Raw genomic sequence first — 21386 nt, 5'->3', positions numbered from 1 at the left:
TGAACTGGTCAGAAAGGTAAAAGCCCATGGGATACAGGGAAAAGTGGCGAATTGGATCCAAAATTGGCTCAGTAACAGGAAACAAAAGGTAAAAGTCGATGGATGTCTTTGCAAATGGAAATCCGTTTCCAGTGGTGTGCCACAGGGCTGAGTGTTGGGTCCCTTGCTGTTTGTGGTATAGATTAATGATTTGGACTTGAATGTAGGGGCACGATTGGCAAATTTGCAGACGACACAAAAATTAGCCATGTAGTTGATAGTGAAGAGGATAGCTGTAAATTCCAAGAAGATATCAATGGGTTGGTGGAGTGGGCAGAAAAGTGGCAAATGGAGTTCAACCCGGAGAAGTGTGAGGTAATGCACTTAGGGAGGGCAAACAGTAAAAGGGAATACGCAGTAAACAGGAATATATTGAGAGGGGTAGAGGAAGTGAGAGACCTTGGAGTGCATGTGCACAGGTCCCTGAAGGTGGCAGTACAGGTAGATAAGGTTGTGAAGAAGGCATACGGAATGCTCTCTGTTATTAGCTGAGGTATGGAATATAAAAGCAGGGATGTAATGATGGAACTGTATAAAACGCTGGTAAGGCCACAGCTGGAGTATTGTGCGCAGTTCTGGTCACATTACAGGAAGGATGTAATTGCTCTGGAGAGAGTGCAGAGAAGATTTACAAGAATGTTGCCAGGGCTTGAAAATTGCAGCTACGAGGAGAGATTGGATAGGCTGGGGTTGTTTTCCTTGGAGCAGAGGAGGCTGAGGGGTGACTTGATTGAGGTGTACAAAATTATGAGGGGCCCAGATAGAGTAGACAAGAAATACCTGTTTCCCCTAGCGGAGAGTTCAAGAACCAGAGGACATAGATTTAAGCTGATTGGCGGAATGATTAGACGGGACATGCTTTGGGACGTCCTGAGGCCGTGAAAGGCGCTATATAAATGCAAGTCTTTCTTCTGAAGTAGTTTGTTTGCTTTTGCGTCCTAGTTTCTGAGGTTTACCTGAGCTGTAGTTGTCTCGCCTACATTAGTCCATGGCCCGGTTAGTTGGAGGGGCAGCTTCGGGTATAATATATTTGGGGGAATGAGGGACTGGTTTACGTTACAAATATAAACCACAACAGAGTTACTGGCAGCTTGGACGGTGCAGCCCGCCCCTGCTCACAATGCTACATATAATCACAACATATAGGTTTAACAAAGAATCATGATGTTTAGTGTCAATAAACACACATTAAAGTGAGCAACTATACAGATTGCAATCAGTCATGTTACAATGTCCAAAGACTCCTGATTATCATGTTCTACTTTTGAGAGATAAGATACGAGTCAGTTAAATCCTCACCATATCCTGATTCGCAAAATAACTGAAGAGATCTTGATTCAAAGCTTATGATTAGCTAAATCTCCATCAGTAAGTGCCCTGTTTTTCCCAATTTTCTCCACTTACTATCCCGCAGACAATGAGGGAAGCTGGGTACTGTTTCATGAATAGCAGCCACCCGCTAAAACAACACAACTTCTTCAGTGTCAGCAGCAATTCTCACAACCAAGCTCAACCTTGTTCACACACGTGGTTTCAAGTAGCGAGCAGAAGCAGGATCCCCGGCTGACTGTTCCCTTCTCTAACCCATGTGGCCACCAGCACTAGCAACTACCAAATGACACATTTGTGACTAGGTTGAGAATAGGACAATCCAGTTGTGAGGGTGTCTGCCGGGTAATTTTAAGGATTGTAAACCAGACAGAAGTCACTATGCGCATGTAGGGGGAGAGGGGCTGGAGCCAAGACATATTTACAAGGGAAGGTCACCGATGTAGGGTTATCATGGAAAAATGGACAAAATCACAGAATTCAGTCTCAATCGAAAGATGGATCCTCTGACAGTGCAGCACTCCCTCAGTACTGCACTGAAGTGTCACTGGAGTGGGACGTGAACACACGACCTTCTGACAAGAGGTGACAATGCTACCAACTGAGCCACAGCTGATGCCTTATGTAATAAAGGAATTTGACTTTACTTAGTGTGAATTAGTGGCCTTGTCTATTTACTGATGACACTTTAGAGGGAGCTTTACTCTGCACTGTACCTGACCAAGCAGTGTTTGATGTAGACACCGGGTGCCTGACCTATCTCCAGCACTGACATACGCTCTACAAACACAAAATTCAGGCACTCACACACAAAAAAAAACTTTTCAAGGTTTTCGATTCTTGATTAAAATATTGCAGAGGTTGCTAAAATTATGGCTGTATTCCTCCTCCCCTCCTTTGGTTCAGCTACAGTTCAACAGGCCCAGCTAAGCCTGCTTCATGCATGACTCTAGCCCAGCTAATCAACCGTAGAGGGCATCACAGCCAGGCCCAATCCTAACCTCAGCTGATGATCACACAGGCACACTTTTCAGCAACAGGAACCTTGGTTAATTAACCCCCTGCTCCTGATCACTGTCCAGTGAACCCTGGGTTAGAGAGAGAGGAAATCAGCCAGGGGTCCTGCTCCTGATCACTGTCCAGTGAACCCTGGGTTAGAGAGAGAGGAAATCAGCCAGGGGTCCTGCTCCTGATCACTGTCCAGTGAACCCTAGGTTAGAGAGAGAGGAAATCAGCCAGGGGTCCTGCTCCTGATCACTGTCCAGTGAACCCTAGGTTAGAGAGAGGGGAAATCAGCCAGGGGTCCTGCTCCTGTCCACTGATCCCTATTGGAAAGTGCGTGTATGAGAGAACAGGACTGGACTCGGCTATGACATCCTGCGCGATCGCTCACTGACGTGCATGCATTTAGATCGTCAAGTCTTGCGGTGTTCTGGAGGGGGCGGGCGTCTGCACCTTCAGTGGATAAAGGAGCGGATAAAGAAAGCACCATTAGTCTCTCAGCTCAGCCAGCACTGTTGGGCAATTGTTATACCACATCCTTACTCACTGCGGGACTCAGTTGCTGGGGTGATACAGTGAGGACTACACCATCGGTGTCTTTGAAGCCGTCCTCATTCAGTCTCGGTAGAAGCAAGTGTTCAGCTGAACTTTCTCATCACCCGTGCTATTGTTTTATAAAGTGCAGAAAGCTCTCTCTTGCTGCTCGTCAACTCTGCGACTCTATATTATCATAGACTTTAATAACGTCCTGATACTCATCGATCAGTTCGATCAAGCAAAACGCTGCCTCCAAATCTCTGTCTGTTAGCTGAACTGTGGTGGTAGCAATAAACTCAGGCCCAGCAGTAATGGTCGGCAGTCCCACTGCATCCAACTTCAATCGTACCTCTCGCAGCGAGGGCATATCAGATACAAACTGAAAAACAATTTTCAAAAACACAACACATGACAGACAGCGTGTCTTTTTACAGTTCGAGATGTTGGCAAAACTTCACACATCTACTAACCGCATGGCATAAGAATCCGGTGAAATGGATCAATTCATCATAAGGTAGCAGATCACAGGGTCAGTCCACACTTGGTGCTGAGTTACTTGATCACAGCCAGTGCAGTGCCAGGAAGGTGGGTTATAACTGGCCTTCGGTCCCTGGGCTTGGGTTCAAATTCAGCCCCGGACAAGTGGGGTGAAAATCTTCACTGTGTACTGTACAGGTCTGTCTATTGGTTGAGGTGTTAAACCGAGGCCCCGAGGTGATTATAAAAGATTCCACGACACTATTCAAAGAAGCGCAATGCAGTTTGCCCAGTGTTCTGCACGATATTTATCCCTCAACCACTAAAAAGATTATTTCTGTTCATTATTACCTGGTCATTTATTTCATTGCTGTTTGTGGGAACTTGCTGTGTGCAAATTGGCTGCCGTGTTCTCCTACAAAACAATGGTGACTACACCTCAGAAATAATTCATTGGCATTGAAGCAGTTTGGGATGTCCTGAGGATGTGAAAGGTGATTTTTTTACATGCAATTAGTATCGACAGGCACAGCACCAGGACAGTGTAAAGGGAGCTGCCCTGGGAGTGTTTGATGGGACAGTGTAGAGGGAGCTTTATTCTGTATCTAACCCGTACTGTACCTGCCCTGGGAGTGTTTGATGGGACAGTGTAGAGGGAGCTTTATTCTGTATCTACCCCATGCTGTACCTGCCCCGGGAGTGTTTGATGGGACAGTGTAGAGGGAGCTTTATTCTGTATCTACCCCATGCTGTACCTGCCCCGGGAGTGATTGATGGGACAGTGTAGAGGGAGCTTTATTCTGTATCTACCCCATGCTGTACCTGCCCCGGGAGTGATTGATGGGACAGTGTAGAGGGAGCTTTATTCTGTATCTACCCCATGCTGTACCTGCCCTGGGAGTGTTTGATGGGACAGTGTAGAGGGAGCTTTATTCTGTATCTACCCCATGCTGTACCTGCCCCGGGAGTGATTGATGGGACAGTGTAGAGGGAGCTTTATTCTGTATCTACCCCATGCTGTACCTGCCCCGGGAGTGATTGATGGGACAGTGTAGAGGGAGCTTTATTCTGTATCTACCCCATGCTGTACCTGCCCTGGGAGTGTTTGATGGGACAGTGTAGAGGGAGCTTTATTCTGTATCTACCCCATGCTGTACCTGCCCCGGGAGTGATTGATGGGACAGTGTAGAGGGAGCTTTATTCTGTATCTACCCCATGCTGTACCTGCCCCGGGAGTATTTGATGGGACAGTGTAGAGGGAGCTTTACTCTGTATCTACCCCATGCTGTACCTGCCCCGGGAGTGTTTGATGGGACAGTGTAGAGGGAGCTTTACTCTGTATCTACCCCATGCTGTACCTGCCCCGGGAGTGTTTGATGGCTGTCAGACAGATACAGACATCACAGATGGTACAAGTCAATGATCCTTTCCCCAGTGCCACCGGTGGGAAGGTGGACAGGCAGCGTCCACATTACACAGCGCCGTCCGTTACAAAAGGAGATATATCTGAATGGATCTGTCCTCACCTTCAGGATCACCTTCTCTTCTTCATCCTCAGCCTGTTGAACATCCTCTGCCCCAGCTTCAATTGCCAGTTCCAGAGCACGCTCCAATTCAATCTCATGACCGTCCTTATCCAGGCCGTTCACTGTCACCACACCTTTCCTCTCAAAGCAATGGCGTGCTCCATCACACATCATTCCCCTGACGATGAAAACACACAATAATGGATTAGTATCAAAGGATTAAACATGTCCCCAACTCTACCCAGACTGCATTTGAAACATCAGAATTCAGTGATGCATAGCTTCCTCCTTTAACCCAATACCCTCACATTATTTAACACATTCTTATTTATGAATTGGCCCAAGCCCTACAACATCTTCTGTTACACTCCCTCCGGACTTAGCTGCCCCACGCAACACACCAATCTCCAGCCCAGGATGACGGGGCAAGGTAACTACCCCAAAGTTCAGGTTCTGAGTATGTCAGGTGAGATCACCACCGGGATACAAACAGTGTCAGGTGAGATCACCACCGGGATACAAACAGTGTCAGGTGAGATCACCACCGGGATACAAACAGTGTCAGGTGAGATCACCACCGGGATACAAACAGCGTCAGGTGTGATCAGCACTGAGATACAAACAGTGTCAGGTGAGATCACCACCGGGATACAAACAGCGTCAGGTGTGATCAGCACTGAGATACAAACAGTGTCAGGTGTGATCACCACCGGGATACAAACAGCGTCAGGTGTGATCACCACCGGGATACAAACAGTGTCAGGTGTGATCACCACCGGGATACAAACAGTGTCAGGTGTGATCACCACCGGGATACAAACAGTGTCAGGTGTGATCAGCACTGAGATACAAACAGTGTCAGGTGAGATCAGCACAGGGATACAAACAGTGTCAGGTGTGATCAGCACAGGGATACAGTGTCAGGTGTGATCACCACCGGGATACACAGTGTCAGGTGTGATCAGCACCAGGATACAAACAGTGTCAGGTGTGATCACCACCGGGATACAAACAGTGTCAGGTGTGATCAGCACAGGGATACAACCAGTGTCAGGTGTGATCAGCACAGGGATACAACCAGTGTCAGGTGTGATCAGCACAGGGATACAAACAGTGTCAGGTGTGATCAGCACAGGGATACAAACAGTGTCAGGTGTGATCACCACCGGGATACAAACAGTGTCAGGTGTGATCAGCACAGGGATACAAACAGTGTCAGGTGTGATCACCACCGGGATACAAACAGTGTCAGGTGTGATCAGCACTGAGATACAGTGTCAGGTGTGATCAGCACCGGGATACAAACAGTGTCAGGTGTGATCACCACCGGGATACAAACAGTGTCAGGTGTGATCACCACCGGGATACAAACAGTGTCAGGTGAGATCAGCACTGAGATACAAACAGTGTCAGGTGTGATCAGCACCGGGATACAAACAGCGTCAGGTGTGATCAGCACAGGGATACAAACAGTGTCAGGTGAGATCACCACCGGGATACAAACAGCATCAGGTGTGATCACCACCGGGATACAAACAGTGTCAGGTGTGATCAGCACAGGGATACAAACAGTGTCAGGTGAGATCAGCACTGGGATACAAACAGTGTCAGGTGAGATCAGCACTGGGATACAAACAGTGTCAGGTGAGATCAGCACTGAGATACAAACAGTGTCAGGTGTGATCACCACCGGGATACAAACAGTGTCAGGTGAGATCAGCACTGAGATACAAACAGTGTCAGGTGTGATCACCACCGGGATACAAACAGTGTCAGGTGAGATCAGCACTGAGATACAAACAGTGTCAGGTGTGATCACCACCGGGATACAAACAGTGTCAGGTGAGATCAGCACTGAGATACAAACAGTGTCAGGTGTGATCACCACCGGGATACAAACAGCGTCAGGTGTGATCAGCACCGGGATACAAACAGTGTCAGGTGTGATCACCACCGGGATACAAACAGTGTCAGGTGTGATCACCACCGGGATACAAACAGTGTCAGGTGTGATCACCACCGGGATACAAACAGTGTCAGGTGTGATCACCACCGGGATACAAACAGTGTCAGGTGTGATCAGCACTGAGATACAAACAGTGTCAGGTGAGATCACCACCGGGATACAAACAGTGTCAGGTGTGATCACTACCGGGATACAAACAGTGTCAGGTGTGATCAGCACTGAGATACAAACAGTGTCAGGTGTGATCACTACCGGGATACAAACAGCGTCAGGTGTGATCAGCACAGGGATACAAACAGTGTCAGGTGTGATCACCACCAGGATACAAACAGCGTCAGGTGTGATCAGCACAGGGATACAGTGTCAGGTGTGATCAGCACCGAGATACAAACAGCGTCAGGTGTGATCAGCACCGAGATACAAACAGTGTCAGGTGTGATCAGCACTGAGATACAAACAGCGTCAGGTGTGATCACCACCGGGATACAAACAGTGTCAGGTGAGATCACCACCGGGATACAAACAGTGTCAGGTGTGATCAGCACTGGGATACAAACAGCGTCAGGTGTGATCAGCACTGAGATACAAACAGTGTCAGGTGTGATCAGCACCGAGATACAAACAGCGTCAGGTGTGATCAGCACCGGGATACAAACAGTGTCAGGTGTGATCAGCACCGAGATACAAACAGCGCCAGGTGTGATCAGCACTGAGATACAAACAGTGTCAGGTGTGATCAGCACTGAGATACAAACAGTGTCAGGTGAGATCACCACCGGGATACAAACAGTGTCAGGTGTGATCAGCACCGGGATACAAACAGCGTCAGGTGAGATCACCACCGGGATACAAACAGCGTCAGGTGTGATCAGCACTGAGATACAAACAGTGTCAGGTGTGATCAGCACCGAGATACAAACAGCGTCAGGTGTGATCAGCACCGAGATACAAACAGTGTCAGGTGTGATCAGCACTGAGATACAAACAGCGTCAGGTGTGATCACCACCGGGATACAAACAGTGTCAGGTGAGATCACCACCGGGATACAAACAGTGTCAGGTGTGATCAGCACTGGGATACAAACAGCGTCAGGTGTGATCAGCACTGAGATACAAACAGTGTCAGGTGTGATCAGCACCGAGATACAAACAGCGTCAGGTGTGATCAGCACCGGGATACAAACAGTGTCAGGTGTGATCAGCACCGAGATACAAACAGCGTCAGGTGTGATCAGCACTGAGATACAAACAGCGTCAGGTGTGATCAGCACAGGGATACAGTGTCAGGTGTGATCAGCACAGGGATACAAACAGTGTCAGGTGTGATCAGCACCAGAATACAAACAGTGTCAGGTGTGATCACCACCGGGATACAAACAGTGTCAGGTGTGATCACCACCGGGATACAAACAGTGTCAGGTGTGATCACCACCGGGATACAAACAGTGTCAGGTGTGATCAGCACAGGGATACAAACAGTGTCAGGTGTGATCAGCACAGGGATACAAACAGTGTCAGGTGTGATCACCACCAGGATACAAACAGTGTCAGGTGTGATCAGCACTGAGATACAAACAGCGTCAGGTGTGATCAGCACAGGGATACAGTGTCAGGTGTGATCACCACCGGGATACAAACAGTGTCAGGTGTGATCAGCACCAGGATACAAACAGTGTCAGGTGTGATCACCACCGGGATACAAACAGTGTCAGGTGTGATCAGCACAGGGATACAAACAGTGTCAGGTGTGATCAGCACAGGGATACAAACAGTGTCAGGTGTGATCAGCACAGGGATACAAACAGTGTCAGGTGTGATCACCACCGGGATACAAACAGTGTCAGGTGTGATCAGCACAGGGATACAAACAGTGTCAGGTGTGATCACCACCGGGATACAAACAGTGTCAGGTGTGATCAGCACCGGGATACAAACAGCGTCAGGTGTGATCAGCACAGGGATACAAACAGTGTCAGGTGAGATCACCACCGGGATACAAACAGCGTCAGGTGTGATCACCACCGGGATACAAACAGTGTCAGGTGTGATCAGCACAGGGATACAAACAGTGTCAGGTGAGATCAGCACTGGGATACAAACAGTGTCAGGTGAGATCAGCACTGGGATACAAACATTGTCAGGTGAGATCAGCACTGAGATACAAACAGTGTCAGGTGAGATCACCACCGGGATACAAACAGCGTCAGGTGTGATCACCACCGGGATACAAACAGTGTCAGGTGTGATCACCACCGGGATACAAACAGTGTCAGGTGTGATCACCACCGGGATACAAACAGTGTCAGGTGTGATCACCACCGGGATACAAACAGTGTCAGGTGTGATCACCACCGGGATACAAACAGTGTCAGGTGTGATCACCACCGGGATACAAACAGTGTCAGGTGTGATCAGCACTGAGATACAAACAGTGTCAGGTGTGATCACCACCAGGATACAAACAGCGTCAGGTGTGATCAGCACTGAGATACAAACAGTGTCAGGTGTGATCACTACCGGGATACAAACAGTGTCAGGTGTGATCAGCACTGAGATACAAACAGTGTCAGGTGTGATCACCACCAGGATACAAACAGCATCAGGTGTGATCAGCACTGAGATACAAACAGTGTCAGGTGTGATCACTACCGGGATACAAACAGCGTCAGGTGTGATCAGCACAGGGATACAAACAGCGTCAGGTGTGATCAGCACCGGGATACAAACAGCGTCAGGTGTGATCAGCACCGGGATACAAACAGCGTCAGGTGTGATCAGCACCGGGATACAAACAGCGTCAGGTGTGATCAGCACAGGGATACAAACAGTGTCAGGTGAGATCACCACCAGCATACAAGTTGTGTCGGGTGTGATCCACGTCATCACCAGGACACGATCATAATCGGCAAATCAGTGGACTGTGCGTGGAAATCGGGACTAGATTCAAATCAACAACAGAGCCTTGTAAAGGCTGCAGTCAGTCACTGTGCCAGAGAATGAGCAAGTTGGTGAATGAAGAATAATTGATAAACTCGTCAAACTTAGAGAGGATAAAACTCCTGGTCCTGATGGATTACACCTGCACAAATTTTTATTATTGTTCAATATGTATAAATGCGTAGGCTTCAAGGAGATCTTGAAACATTTGCCTGAGGAAGGAGAAAATCTCCGAAAGCTTGTGAATTTAAAATAAAATTGCTGGACTATAACTTGGTGTTGTAAAATTGTTTACAATTGTCAACCCCAGTCCATCACCGGCATCTCCACATCATCAAATTAAAAGAAGTTAGGGAAGAGAAAGCAGCTGCACTCTTACATGTAAAACTTCATTAGAAAGCGGAATAGTGCCCGAGGACTGGCAGACAGCTAACGTGATTCCTATATTCAAAAAGGGAGATAGAATAAGTCCAGAGAACTATCGACCAGTTAGTTTAATGTCAGTGGTAGGAAAGAAAATGAAATCTTTCCTCAAAGATGTAATAGAAAAACACCTAGAAAAGAAAAATATAATAAAAGACTCGTCTGCATGGATTTCAAAGGGAAGGTTATGCTTGACCAACCTTATTGAATTCTTTGACGAAGTAACAGAAAGGGTAGACAAGGGTAATGTAGTACAATGGCTAGACTACAAAACAGAAAGCAGAGAGTAGGGGTTAAGGGTATTGCCCCACTGCCAAAGGGGGTGGTGGAGGCAGATTCAATCATGGCTTTCAAAAGGGAACTGGTTAAGTACTTGAAAGGAAAAAATTTGCAGTGCCACAGAGATAGAGCGGGGGAGTGGGACTAGTTGGGTTGCACTTGCTTAGAACCAGCCTGGACTCGATGGGCCAAATGGCCTCCTTCCTTGCTGTAACCTTTCTATGATTCTATGATTAATACAGCCGGGCAATCTCACAGAGGGAGGGGGTGAAATTACTCCTAAAGCACAGCCAGGTACAATGTGGGGTCAGGTATATCGTCACAAATTGGTTAAACTGCACTCAGCAGGAATAGCAAGTGGTATGGACAATTTTTTTCTACATGAAGCAAGTCCCAAGCCAGATACAGCGCCGGTCAGTCACGATGCACAACTCCCTCAATGCTGCCCTAACTAAGCACCTCAGCCCCATGCACAAAACATCATTTCCTCCACTTCATTCCAGTGGCCTCACAAAGCAACAACGGGGCCAAAGGAGGACAGTTCCACGTGGAGACAAATCACTGCGACAACACACAGGTGGAGTCTCCCACCAACATTTATATCTTGGACCCTCGTCAACTGTCAGGAAGAAGATGTTCATACCGACATAAAGAAATGACAGGGAGGAAAAGACCAGTTGCTCCATCAATCCTGCCCCACACTCATGATGGCCGGAGCATCCTGTCTAGACACTTCCCCACCCAGCAGCCATGGAATCTCCTGGAAGAAGCAAAAACCCAGGGCCAATAAGGGAAAATAAACCTCAGGAAAATTCCTCTCCGAACCCTTCAAGCAATCAAAACCAGTCCAGGAGAACATTCATCCTGCTGGCTTTGCATTCCGAACCCAGAGTCCAGAGTTGGAGGACGGCGTTCTAACATATTCCGTATCCCCACCCGGTAACAGACTGCCTCTCGACACAACCTCTTGTGAAGGCAATGCCTGCTGATGGTGTAAGACTCCGTGAGTGGCCAAGCTCGCAGGACCAGGCACCGATCGGGGTTTGTGAAACGAATCCTCGGAGACGGCTGCTCAGCGAGTTCGTACCCGTTTTTGTTCAGAATGCTCTTTATCTCCTGATGCGACCGGCTGCTGTTGTCTGTTAGGACTTCAATCAGCAGAGACGATCCCCCTGGGCCTCTGCCTTCGTATAGCAAATAGGTCGAAGCCTTGGACTTCTGGAAAAGCAAGCAACGTGCAGGGTTAATCAGGAGGCAAAGCTGCAATTGAAATATTGACAGAGAAGACAGCGTACAGGTCACCGTATGTCAGGCAGTAACAGCAGAGTGCCACTGCACAGGCACCATCTCCCACCTCCCATCTCAGCCATGCAGCTGTAGGAAGCGGCTGAGCAGAGGAAAAATTACCAGGAAAATCATCACCAGACTACAGTCACGCGCCTCCGCGCACCTGTCTGCACATTTCTCTAAACATCTTCCCCACTCTGGGCCAAGAGACACCAAAAGGTGGCAGCCGTGGCTCAGTGGGCAGCACTCTCGCGTCAGAAGGTTATAGATTCAAGTCCCACACCAGAAACTTGAGCACAAAATCTAGGCTGACAATTCAGTGCAGTACCGAGGGAGTGCTGCACAGTCAGAGGTGCCGTCTTTCAGATGAGATGTTAAACCGAGGGCCCGTCTGCCCTCTCAAGTAAAAGATCCAATGGTACCAATCAAAAAGAGTAGAGGAGTTCTCCCCAATGTCCTGGCCAATATTTATCCCTCAACCAACACCACTGAAAAAACAGATTTTCTGGTCATTATCACAATGCTGTTTGTGGGAACCTGTGTGCGTTTCCTACATCACAACATTGACTACACTTCAAAAAGTACTTAATTGACTATAAAGCGCTTTGAGACATCCTGAGGTTGTGAAAGGCGCTATATAAATGCAATTTCTTCTTTATTTTCTTTCTCACTAAAAAAAGCCAGCAGCAGAAAAGCTAAAGCTGTAACTGTTTTCATCTCAACTTTCTGTCCTCTCCTGAAGTCTGTGTGAAAACTGTGGTGAATCCGACCATAGAGTTAATTTCGGTACACGATTCTGGGACTCAAATGAAATAAATTCTGCACAGTAGCAGATGGGATCGAACAGATAACAGAAAAATTCTCTGTCGGGATCAATCATCAGAACCTGGATTGAGATATGTAAAACACACAAAGGAAAGAGGGGTTTCTTTTCTCCGTCTGAAAGCACTGTGGGGATTAGTTCTCAAGACAGAATTATCAGTTTAAAAAACATGTCATTTGATCAACACTCTGACTCACACAGTGTAAGTGTGAGGTGGGGGGGGGGGAGTTTAATACAGAAACATTAACATGACAGATACAATTTCTAAGGTGACACAATTCAGGCCTCTGGAGCCTAGTCACAATAATAAAGGGCTCCATGTAACTTTTAGACCAGAAGGGAAGAGGTTATAGACCTGTGTCCAAAATGTGGCACAGAATTACACCATTAAAAGTAAGAAACACTTAACATATTTGTGAAATTCCTCTCCAGTATTTTGGCACAGGCTTTAACAATTCCACTAAAACAGCAGGGAGGAATTTCAGATAGACGTGTTCACAAGTTGCTATCCCACAGAATAATTTCAGGCCCCTGGTGTTGAAGGCGTGAATTCAATTTTTTGTCTGGGTGGTAGTCAGACTATCCAATGTAATCCTTTGATTAAGAAATGATATTTCACGGCGAACACCATTCACCTAAATCAAAAGGTGTTGGAAATCCTCAGCAACGTCTGAAGAAGGTTTCAGAAAGACAAAGTAAAATATATCAGGACATGCAAGCAGTTAGCTACCAGTGTGGATGGGAAGTTGCCTGTACGGTGACTCTGCTGGTGACAGACTGGTGGTAACGCAATATTTATTGAATTGGTTTATGTAGGACGATTAGAAGTGAGCTGGGTTAGATATCATAGATAAATGATAGGAATGAACAGTATATCCCAAACGGTGGGGAGAGAGGCTCATTCCAGTTAATGTGTCTTTCAGGTGAGGCATCAAACCGAGGCCCCATCTGCCCTCCCAGGTGGACGTAAAAGATCTCATGGCACTAATCGAAGAGGAGCGGGGGAGTTCTCCCCCGGTGTCCTGGCCAATATTTATCCTTGCTGTGCGTAAATTGGCTGCCGGGTTTCCTACATCACAACAGTGACACTTCAAAAACTACTTCATAAGAACATAAGAAATAGGAGCAGGAGTAGGCCAATCGGCCCTTCGAGCCTGCTCCGCCATTTAATAAGGTCATGGCTGATCTGATCCTAACCTCAAATCTAAATTCATGTCCACTTTCATTGGCTGTAAAGAGCTTTGGGACGTCCTGAGAGTGTGAAAGGTGCTATATAAATGCTCGTCTTTCTTTCTTTAAATATTGTAAATCTAGTTTTCCGACAAGGAATGAGCTCCTTGCTGGGGTATAGGTTCCACCTCTACTGATTACTTTCGTACCTCTGTCAAGTAGTCTTTCAAAATAAAAATCAGTTGATGTTGTCGATATTTTTCTTATTTCTCCCCTCCCTTCATCTCCTAAAGGCGTTAACTCCCTCCTGGATAGGATTCCACCACTGTCGGTCACCCTCTGATACCTCAGCCGAGCGTCCATTCTTCACGTGAGCCTTGACGGTGAATGTGGGCAGTGTAATGGGCTGTTGGGTGCGGGAGAAGAGGGCAGGGAATTATCCTGGAGCCCAATCCCGTTCTCACTCGACATCCATCCATGGTCACTTTTGCAAGGGTCACTAGATAAGAGATCAGGAGGAACCTGGCCAATTATCTCCTCTCTCACGCCGCGTGTCCCCAGTTGTGACACTCCCTATTGATCACGTAACTGAGCCAGCTCAGCGCTGGGCAGGGACTGAACCTGAACCTGAACCTTCCTGATCTGTACAGCTGAGCTAATGACTGGAGAATCTGTGGCCAATCTTCATCTGTGAGCTTATACAGAAAGCCTGGACATATAGGAACAGGAGGAGGCCATTCAGCCCCTCGAGCCTGTTCCGCCCTTCAATCAGACCATGGCTGATCTGCGCCTCAACTCCATTTACCCGGCTTTGCTCCATATTCTTTGATGCCCTTACCCAACCAAAATCCATCGATATCGGTCTTGAAAATGTCAATTGACCCCCAGCAACCACAGCCTTTTGGGGAAAGAGTTTCAGATTTCTACTACCCTTTGTGTGGAAAAGTGCTTCCCAATTTCATTCCTGAATGACCTAGCTCTAATTTAAAGATTATGCCCCCTTGTTCTTGATTCCCCCACCAGAGGAAATAGTTTCACTGTATCTACCGTATTGGATCCCTTGATCATTTTAAACAACTCGAATAGATCAGCCTTCAACTTTCTAAACACAAGGGAATACAAGCCGAGTTTATGCAACCTGTTTTTTTTAATTCATTCTCGGGATGTGGGCGTCACTGGCGAGGCCGGCATTTATTGCCCATCCCTAATTGCCCTTGAGAAGGTGGTGGTGAGCCGCCTTCTTGAACCGCTGCAGTCCATGTGGTGAAGGTTCTCCCACAGTGCCGTGAGGAAGGGAGTTCCAAGATTTTGACCCAGCGACGATGAAGGAATGGCGATATATTTCCAAGTCGGGATGGTGTGTGACTTGGAGGGGAACGTGCAGGTGGTGTTGTTCCCATGTGCCTGCTGCCCTTGTCCTTCTAGGTGGTAGAGGTTGGGGGTTTGGGAGGTGCTGTCGAAGAAGCCTTGGCGAGTTGCTGCAGTGCATCTGTAGATGGTACACGCTGCAGCCATGGTGCACTGGTGGTGAAGGGAGTGAATGTTTAGGGTGGTGGATGAGGTGCCAATCAAACAGGCTGTTTTGTCCTGAATGGTGTGGAGCTTCTCGAGTGTTGTTGGAGCTGCACTCATCCAGGCAAGTGAAGAGTATTCCATCACACTCCTGACTTGTGCCTTGTAGATGGCTTTGGGGAGTCAGGAAGTGAGTCACTCGCTGCAGAATACCCAGCCTCTGGCCTATCCTCATAATTTAACCCTTTTGACCCTGGTATTATTCTGGTGAATATATCCTTCCTGAGGTGCGATGCCCAAAAGTAAACGCATTACTGACCAAGGCTCTGTACCCCTGAAGCATCACCTCCTCACAGGGAGCACATCAGTCAAAGGCAATCTTGGTGTCAAGCATACATGCACTTTCCAGCAGGTGTCACTGGATAGCGGTCAGGAACCAGAACCCTGGCTGATTTTCCGGTTCTCTAGCCCCAGATCAGGTAACTAGGCACAGATCAGTAATTGACCCAGACACGCCCTAGTCTATGTACCTCAGTGCCACAAAAGATGATGCCCTAAGAAACAATTTAATAAGGTCAAAAACATTCTGATCTAATTGCACATAACAATAATTTTATAAAGGCAGACAGAGCATGAAACAAACAAGTTTCATGAAGGATCCTTACATCATAAATTCAATCGGTAATGAGATGGCTTTGCCATACTTACTGCCCCTTTGATAGCAGCTTCGATGGATACTTTGGGCATGTTCTTGGCTCGGCACTGCTCAATGAGGTTTGCCAGCTGCGAGTTAAACTCAGGGTTTGAGCCTCCCTCTGCAAAAAAAAATCAGAGCAAAACCAATCAGTATCCAGGGCCTTCAATATGGTGACAGTAGAGTGCCTCTGACTCATTCCCTCTACAATTAAACACTGCAGCTAATGCTGCGCGTTAGAAACACAAAGAGTACAAAAACCTTAGAATCAAACAGTTTTCATCATACTTCTAGTTGTTAGGACATGTTAAATATCAAATATTATATCTCACCCCACCCTCTCTACCATCTCCTCCAGCCCTATATCCAATGCTCTCTGATTCCCACCTTTTGTGCATCCTCCTACCTATAGCCCACCATTGGTGGGGCCGCCTTTAGACGCCTCAGTCCTACTCTCTGGAATTCCCTTCCTAAAGTCCTCCACCTCTCTCTCTCCTCCTTTAAGACCCATCTCTTTGACCAATCTTCCAATCACCCCCCCTTAGACTCTCCCTTCCTGGCACGGCATCTGGTTTCCTCATGCCGGCTTGTGAAGCATCTTGAGATATTTGTTTGCATTAAAGGCGCTATATAAATGCACCTGGTTACGTTGTGTTAACTGGGGAGGTAACATTGATGACATAAAACTGACATTTTTAAATTGAGCTTCAAAAGTTTAATATTTGCATGTCAGCAGAGATGCCAATTACCCAATGTCGCATTCAGAAGGGGATACGATCCAGATCTTTAAATGGTGGCGAGGGACTAGATCGTCTTCATGAGAAAGTATCTGGCAATTTTTTTCCAGCATTGTCACTGCTCTTATTCAGTGTAGTAGCACCAGGAGGCTACAGGATAAACTGCACATCAGCCAGCAAGAGGGTGGATAAAATAAAAACCAAATTCATTTCGGATATAAGTGAACTAAAACTGCAGACGTACTCCCCACATTACCTTTCACAGCAAACCGAATCATAATCGCAAACTTGGCAAACATCCTACTCCTGGCAGCGTCCTTCGGCCCCTTGATATGTTTCACCTTTGACCATTTGTTGTGACCTGCGTAATTAGCTGCAGACGTGTGGATCTTGGCACATTGTGCAGAGGCACGGTGCTGGGCGCTTGCCTGGACAGAGAGGGGAATGGAGGCCGGCAGTAAAACTCTGGGCTTTGGCAGCAACTGGGCTGAACTCCAGAGCGAGGACAGGAGATACTTTCTGTTCCACAAACAAAAAGTTTGAAACGCAGCAACTGCAGCCATAGCGGAGAGTCCCACCAATCACCTGTAAAAATAGACAAAGTGAAGCTGGTACAGTGAACACAGTAAAATGTTTACTGTCCCGGACAAACTAGAATTACATAGAATTTGCACCACACAAACATTCAGCCCAACTGGACTATGCCGGTGTTTATGCTCCACACGTGCCTCCTCCCACCCCTCTTCGTCTAACCCTATCAGCATCTTGTTCTATTCTTTTCTTTTTCATGTGTTTATCTAGTTTCCCCTTAGTGCATCTATGCTATTCACCTCAACTACTCTATGTGGTCGTAAGTTCCACATTCGACCCACTCTCTGAGTAAAGAAGTTTCTCCTGAATTCCTTTTTGGATTTATTAGTGACTATTTTATATTTATGGCTTCTAGTTTTGGATTTCCCCACAAGCATAAACATTTTCTCTATGTCTACCCTATCAAACCTCTTCATAATATTAAAGATCTCTACCAGGTCACCCCTCAGCCTGATCTTTGAGACAAAAGAGCCCCAGTCTGTTCAGTTTTTCCTGATAGGTATAACCTCTCAGTTCTGGTATCATCCTTGTAAATCTTTTTTGCACCTTCTCCAGTGCCTCTATATCCTTTTTGTGATATGGAGACCAGAACTGTGCACAATGCTCCAAGTGTGGTCTAGCCAAGGTTCTATACAAGTTTAACATAACTTCTCTGCTTTTCAATTCTATTTTTCTAGCAAAGAACCCCATTTATTTACATTTTTTATGGCTTTGTTAACCCACATTGCTACTTTTAATGATTTGTGAATCTGTACCCCTAGATCCCTTTGCTCCTCCACCCCATTTAGACTCTTATTTTCCCAAGCAGTATGTAGCCTCCTTATTTCTCCTACCAAAATGCACCGCCTCACACTTATCTATATTGAACTTCATTTGCCATTTAAATGCCCATTCTGCATGTTTATTAACATCTTCTTGTATTTTGTCAGTTCTCCTCAGTATTAACAATACCCTCCAAACTCCCAATGTATACTTGAGCACACAAGCACGAACACAAGTACCAATTAAAGTTTCTTCCAAAGGGTGCATTCGACAAACCTTAAGCACTCCTGCCCATCAATACTTTCTCTCCTCTCCTAAAAGTATTGACACAGCTGAGTTGCAGTTCCACAGAGAGCCCTCGACACCTCTCCAAAGTGGACAGTGTTCACGTATGAGCCTGGACAGTGAAAGCTGGCTGGATATCTGCCCGTCACAGGCATCACAGCCAAGCCTGATCCTGTCCTCACCAAACACCCACATTCCAGCAGGGGTCGTGGGCCAGCAATCAGGATGAGAACCCTCCCCACACCAAGCTAAGAGCAAATATTTCTAATTGATCTGGTAAATAGTTATAACACTGTTATTTCTGTGCTCTATTTGATGGGAGTTTGACAACAGATTGTGTTTAGTGCTAGAATTCCTAAAATTTGTTTTAAATTGTCCCCAATAAACTGACCCAACATATCAGTCGAAGATCAGTGGTCGCACTCTCGCCTGAATCAGAAAGTTGTGGGTTCAAGTCCCACTCCAGAGACTTAAACACAAATTCTAGGCCAACACTCCAGTGCAGTACTGAGGGAGTGCTGCACTGTCGGAGGTGCTGTCTTTCCAATGAGCTGTTAAACCGAGACCCCGTCTGCCCTATTTTTGAAGTAGAGTTGTGCTGGCCAATATTTATTTCTCAACCAACATCAACAAAACAGATTATCAGGTCATCATCACATTGCTGTCTGTGGGATCTTGCTGTGCACAAGTTAGTTGCTACCTTTCCTTACATTAGAAGTGACTACACTGCAAAAGTACTTCAATGGCTGTAAAGCGATTTGGGATGTCCCGAGGTGGTGAAAGGCACGATAGAAATGCAAGTATTCCTTGCTTTCACCACTAACTACCCCGGGTGAACGGTCGGCGGGGCGGGGCGGGCGGTCCCCGGGTGAACGGTCGGCGGGGCGGGGCAGGCCGACCCCCGGGTGAACGGTCGGCGGGGCGGGGCGGGGCGGTCCCCGGGTGAACGGTCGGCGGGGCGGGGCGGGGCGGTCCCCGGGTGAACGGTCGGCGGGGCGGGGCGGGGCGGTCCCCGGGTGAACGGTCGGCGGGGCGGGGCGGGCCGACCCCCGGGTGAACGGTCGGCGGGGCGGGGCGGGGCGGTCCCCGGGTGAACGGTCGGCGGGGCGGGGCGGGGCGGTCCCCGGGTGAACGGTCGGCGGGGCGGGGCGGGCGGTCCCCGGGTGAACGGTCGGCGGGGCGGGGCGGGCCGACCCCCAGGTGAACGGTCGGCGGGGCGGGGCGGGGCGGTCCCCGGGTGAACGGTCGGCGGGGCGGGGCGGGGCGACCCCCGGGTGAACGGTCGGCGGGGCGGGGCGGGGCGGTCCCCGGGTGAACGGTCGGCGGGGCGGGGCGGGGCGGTCCCCGGGTGAACGGTCGGCGGGGCGGGGCGGGGCGGTCCCCGGGTGAACGGTCGGCGGGGCGGGGCGGGGCGGGCCGACCCCCGGGTCCAGTCGGTCCCAGCTGAAGATGCAGCCTCGACCTCCCACCACAGGGGGCACTGCAGCGCCCGGCCTGGGACAGACAGCGGGCCGGAGCGGGGCCCTCACACTGCCCCCAGCCCCCAGCCCCCAGCCCCAGCACCCCCCCACCGCCAGTCACACTGTGCCCCGAGGCCGCGGGCTTTGCTCTGCCGGTCACCATCTCCGCTCCCCCCGCGCCGCTCCTCACACTCACCCGCCACCCGCACACACACTTCCGCTATACCCGAAATCTGCTTCCGGTCCCACTGACGACGCATGCGCATCGAGACCGTCCTGCCAAATGAAGGCGAGCATGCGCAGTAGCATCTCCACTACACTTACAGAGGATTGTAAACAGTTTTACAACACCAAGTTATAGTCCAACGATTTTATTTTTAATCCCACAAGCTTTCGGGGGCTTTCCCCTTCCTCAGGCGGTGTGGAAATGACAATTTCAAATCCTTCGCATTTTAAGATCACAGAACAAAGCCTGGTGATTACTGCCCGTTGCCAAGGCAATCACAGTGAGCAGACAGAAAGGTGTCATCTAAAAGGCCACTGAATATACAAACCCCCCAAAAAAAGAGAGAGAGAGAGAAGGAAGACAGTCAATGACCCGTTATATTAAAAACAGATAACATTTGTTCGCTGGTGGGGTAACGTGTAGTGTGACATGCACCCAAGATCCTGGTTGAGGCCGTCCTCATGGGTGCGGAACTTGGCTATCAATTTCTGCTCGACGATTTTGCGTTGTCGTGTGTCTCGAAGGCCGCCTTGGAGTACGCTTACCCGAAGGTCGGTGGCTGAATGTCCATGACTGCTGAAGTGTTCCCCGACTGGGAGGGAACCCTCCTGTTTGGCGATTGTTGCGCGGTGTCCGTTCATCCGTTGTCGCAGCGTCTGCATGGTCTCGCCAATGTACCATGCTCCGGGGCATCCTTTCCTGCAACGTATGAGGTAGACAACGTTGGCCGAGTCACAGGAGTATGAACCGTTGTCTACCACCGCGCAACAATCGCCAAACAGGAGGGTTCTCTCCCAGTGGGGGAACACTTCAGCAGTCATGGACATTCAGCCACCGACCTTCGGGTAAGCGTACTCCAAGGCGGCCTTCGAGACACACGACAACGCAAAATCGTCGAGCAGAAATTAATAGCCAAGTTCCGCACCCATGAGGACGGCCTCAACCGGGATCTTGGGTGCATGTCACACTACACGTAACCCCACCAGCGAACAAATGTTATCTGTTTTTAATATAACGGGTCATTGACTGTCTTCCTTCTCTCTTTTTTGGGGGGGTTGTATATTCAGTGGCCTTTTAGATGACACCTTTCTGTCTGCTCACTGTGATTGCCTTGGCAACGGGCAGTAATCACCAGGCTTTGTTCTGTGATCTTAAAATGCGAAGGATTTGAAATTGTCATTTCCACACCGCCTGAGGAAGGGGAAAGCCCCCGAAAGCTTGTGGGATTAAAAATAAAATCGTTGAACTATAACTTGGTGTTGTAAAATTGTTTACAATTGTTAACCCCAGTCCATCACCGGCATCTCCACCTTATAGAGGATGA

At 48.3% G+C, this 21386-nt stretch overlaps 1 protein-coding gene across 2 annotated transcripts; it reads right to left on the bottom strand.

Moving 5' to 3' along the window:
- Positions 1–1186: 1186 nt before the first annotated feature.
- Positions 1187–20078, bottom strand: LOC137300031 (translational activator of cytochrome c oxidase 1-like). 2 transcript variants are annotated; one of them, XM_067969121.1, is made up of 6 exons: positions 20033–20078; positions 16995–17323; positions 16016–16122; positions 11603–11733; positions 4911–5088; positions 1187–3286 (listed from the first exon to the last, which is right to left on the bottom strand). In XM_067969121.1, exons 2-6 carry the CDS (start codon positions 17299–17301, stop codon positions 3077–3079), a joined length of 933 nt encoding a protein of 310 aa, XP_067825222.1. In that variant the 5' UTR covers positions 17302–17323; positions 20033–20078; the 3' UTR covers positions 1187–3076. The 2 variants fall into 2 exon arrangements, with proteins under 2 accessions (XP_067825222.1, XP_067825224.1); XM_067969123.1 differs by lacking the exon at positions 20033–20078 and adding an exon at positions 18368–19251.
- Positions 20079–21386: the final 1308 nt, after the last annotated feature.

Source organism: Heptranchias perlo, chromosome 30, assembly GCF_035084215.1.
Source record: "Heptranchias perlo isolate sHepPer1 chromosome 30, sHepPer1.hap1, whole genome shotgun sequence".
NCBI lineage: Eukaryota > Metazoa > Chordata > Chondrichthyes > Hexanchiformes > Hexanchidae > Heptranchias > Heptranchias perlo.
This window is presented reverse-complemented; position numbering and strand designations above follow the sequence as displayed.

Bases quoted from the DNA above. Each gene is read 5' to 3' on its own strand.
- LOC137300031 (XM_067969121.1), bottom strand. From the start codon at position 17,301: ATGGCTGCAGTTGCTGCGTTTCAAACTTTTTGTTTGTGGAACAGAAAG. The intron at 16,123-16,994 runs GTAATGTGGGGA...TTTTTTTTGCAG, and splicing joins GATTCGGTTTGCTGTGAAAG to AGGGAGGCTCAAACCCTGAG. The intron at 5,089-11,602 runs GTACGAACTCGC...TTTCATCGTCAG, and splicing joins AGCATTCTGAACAAAAACGG to GGGAATGATGTGTGATGGAG.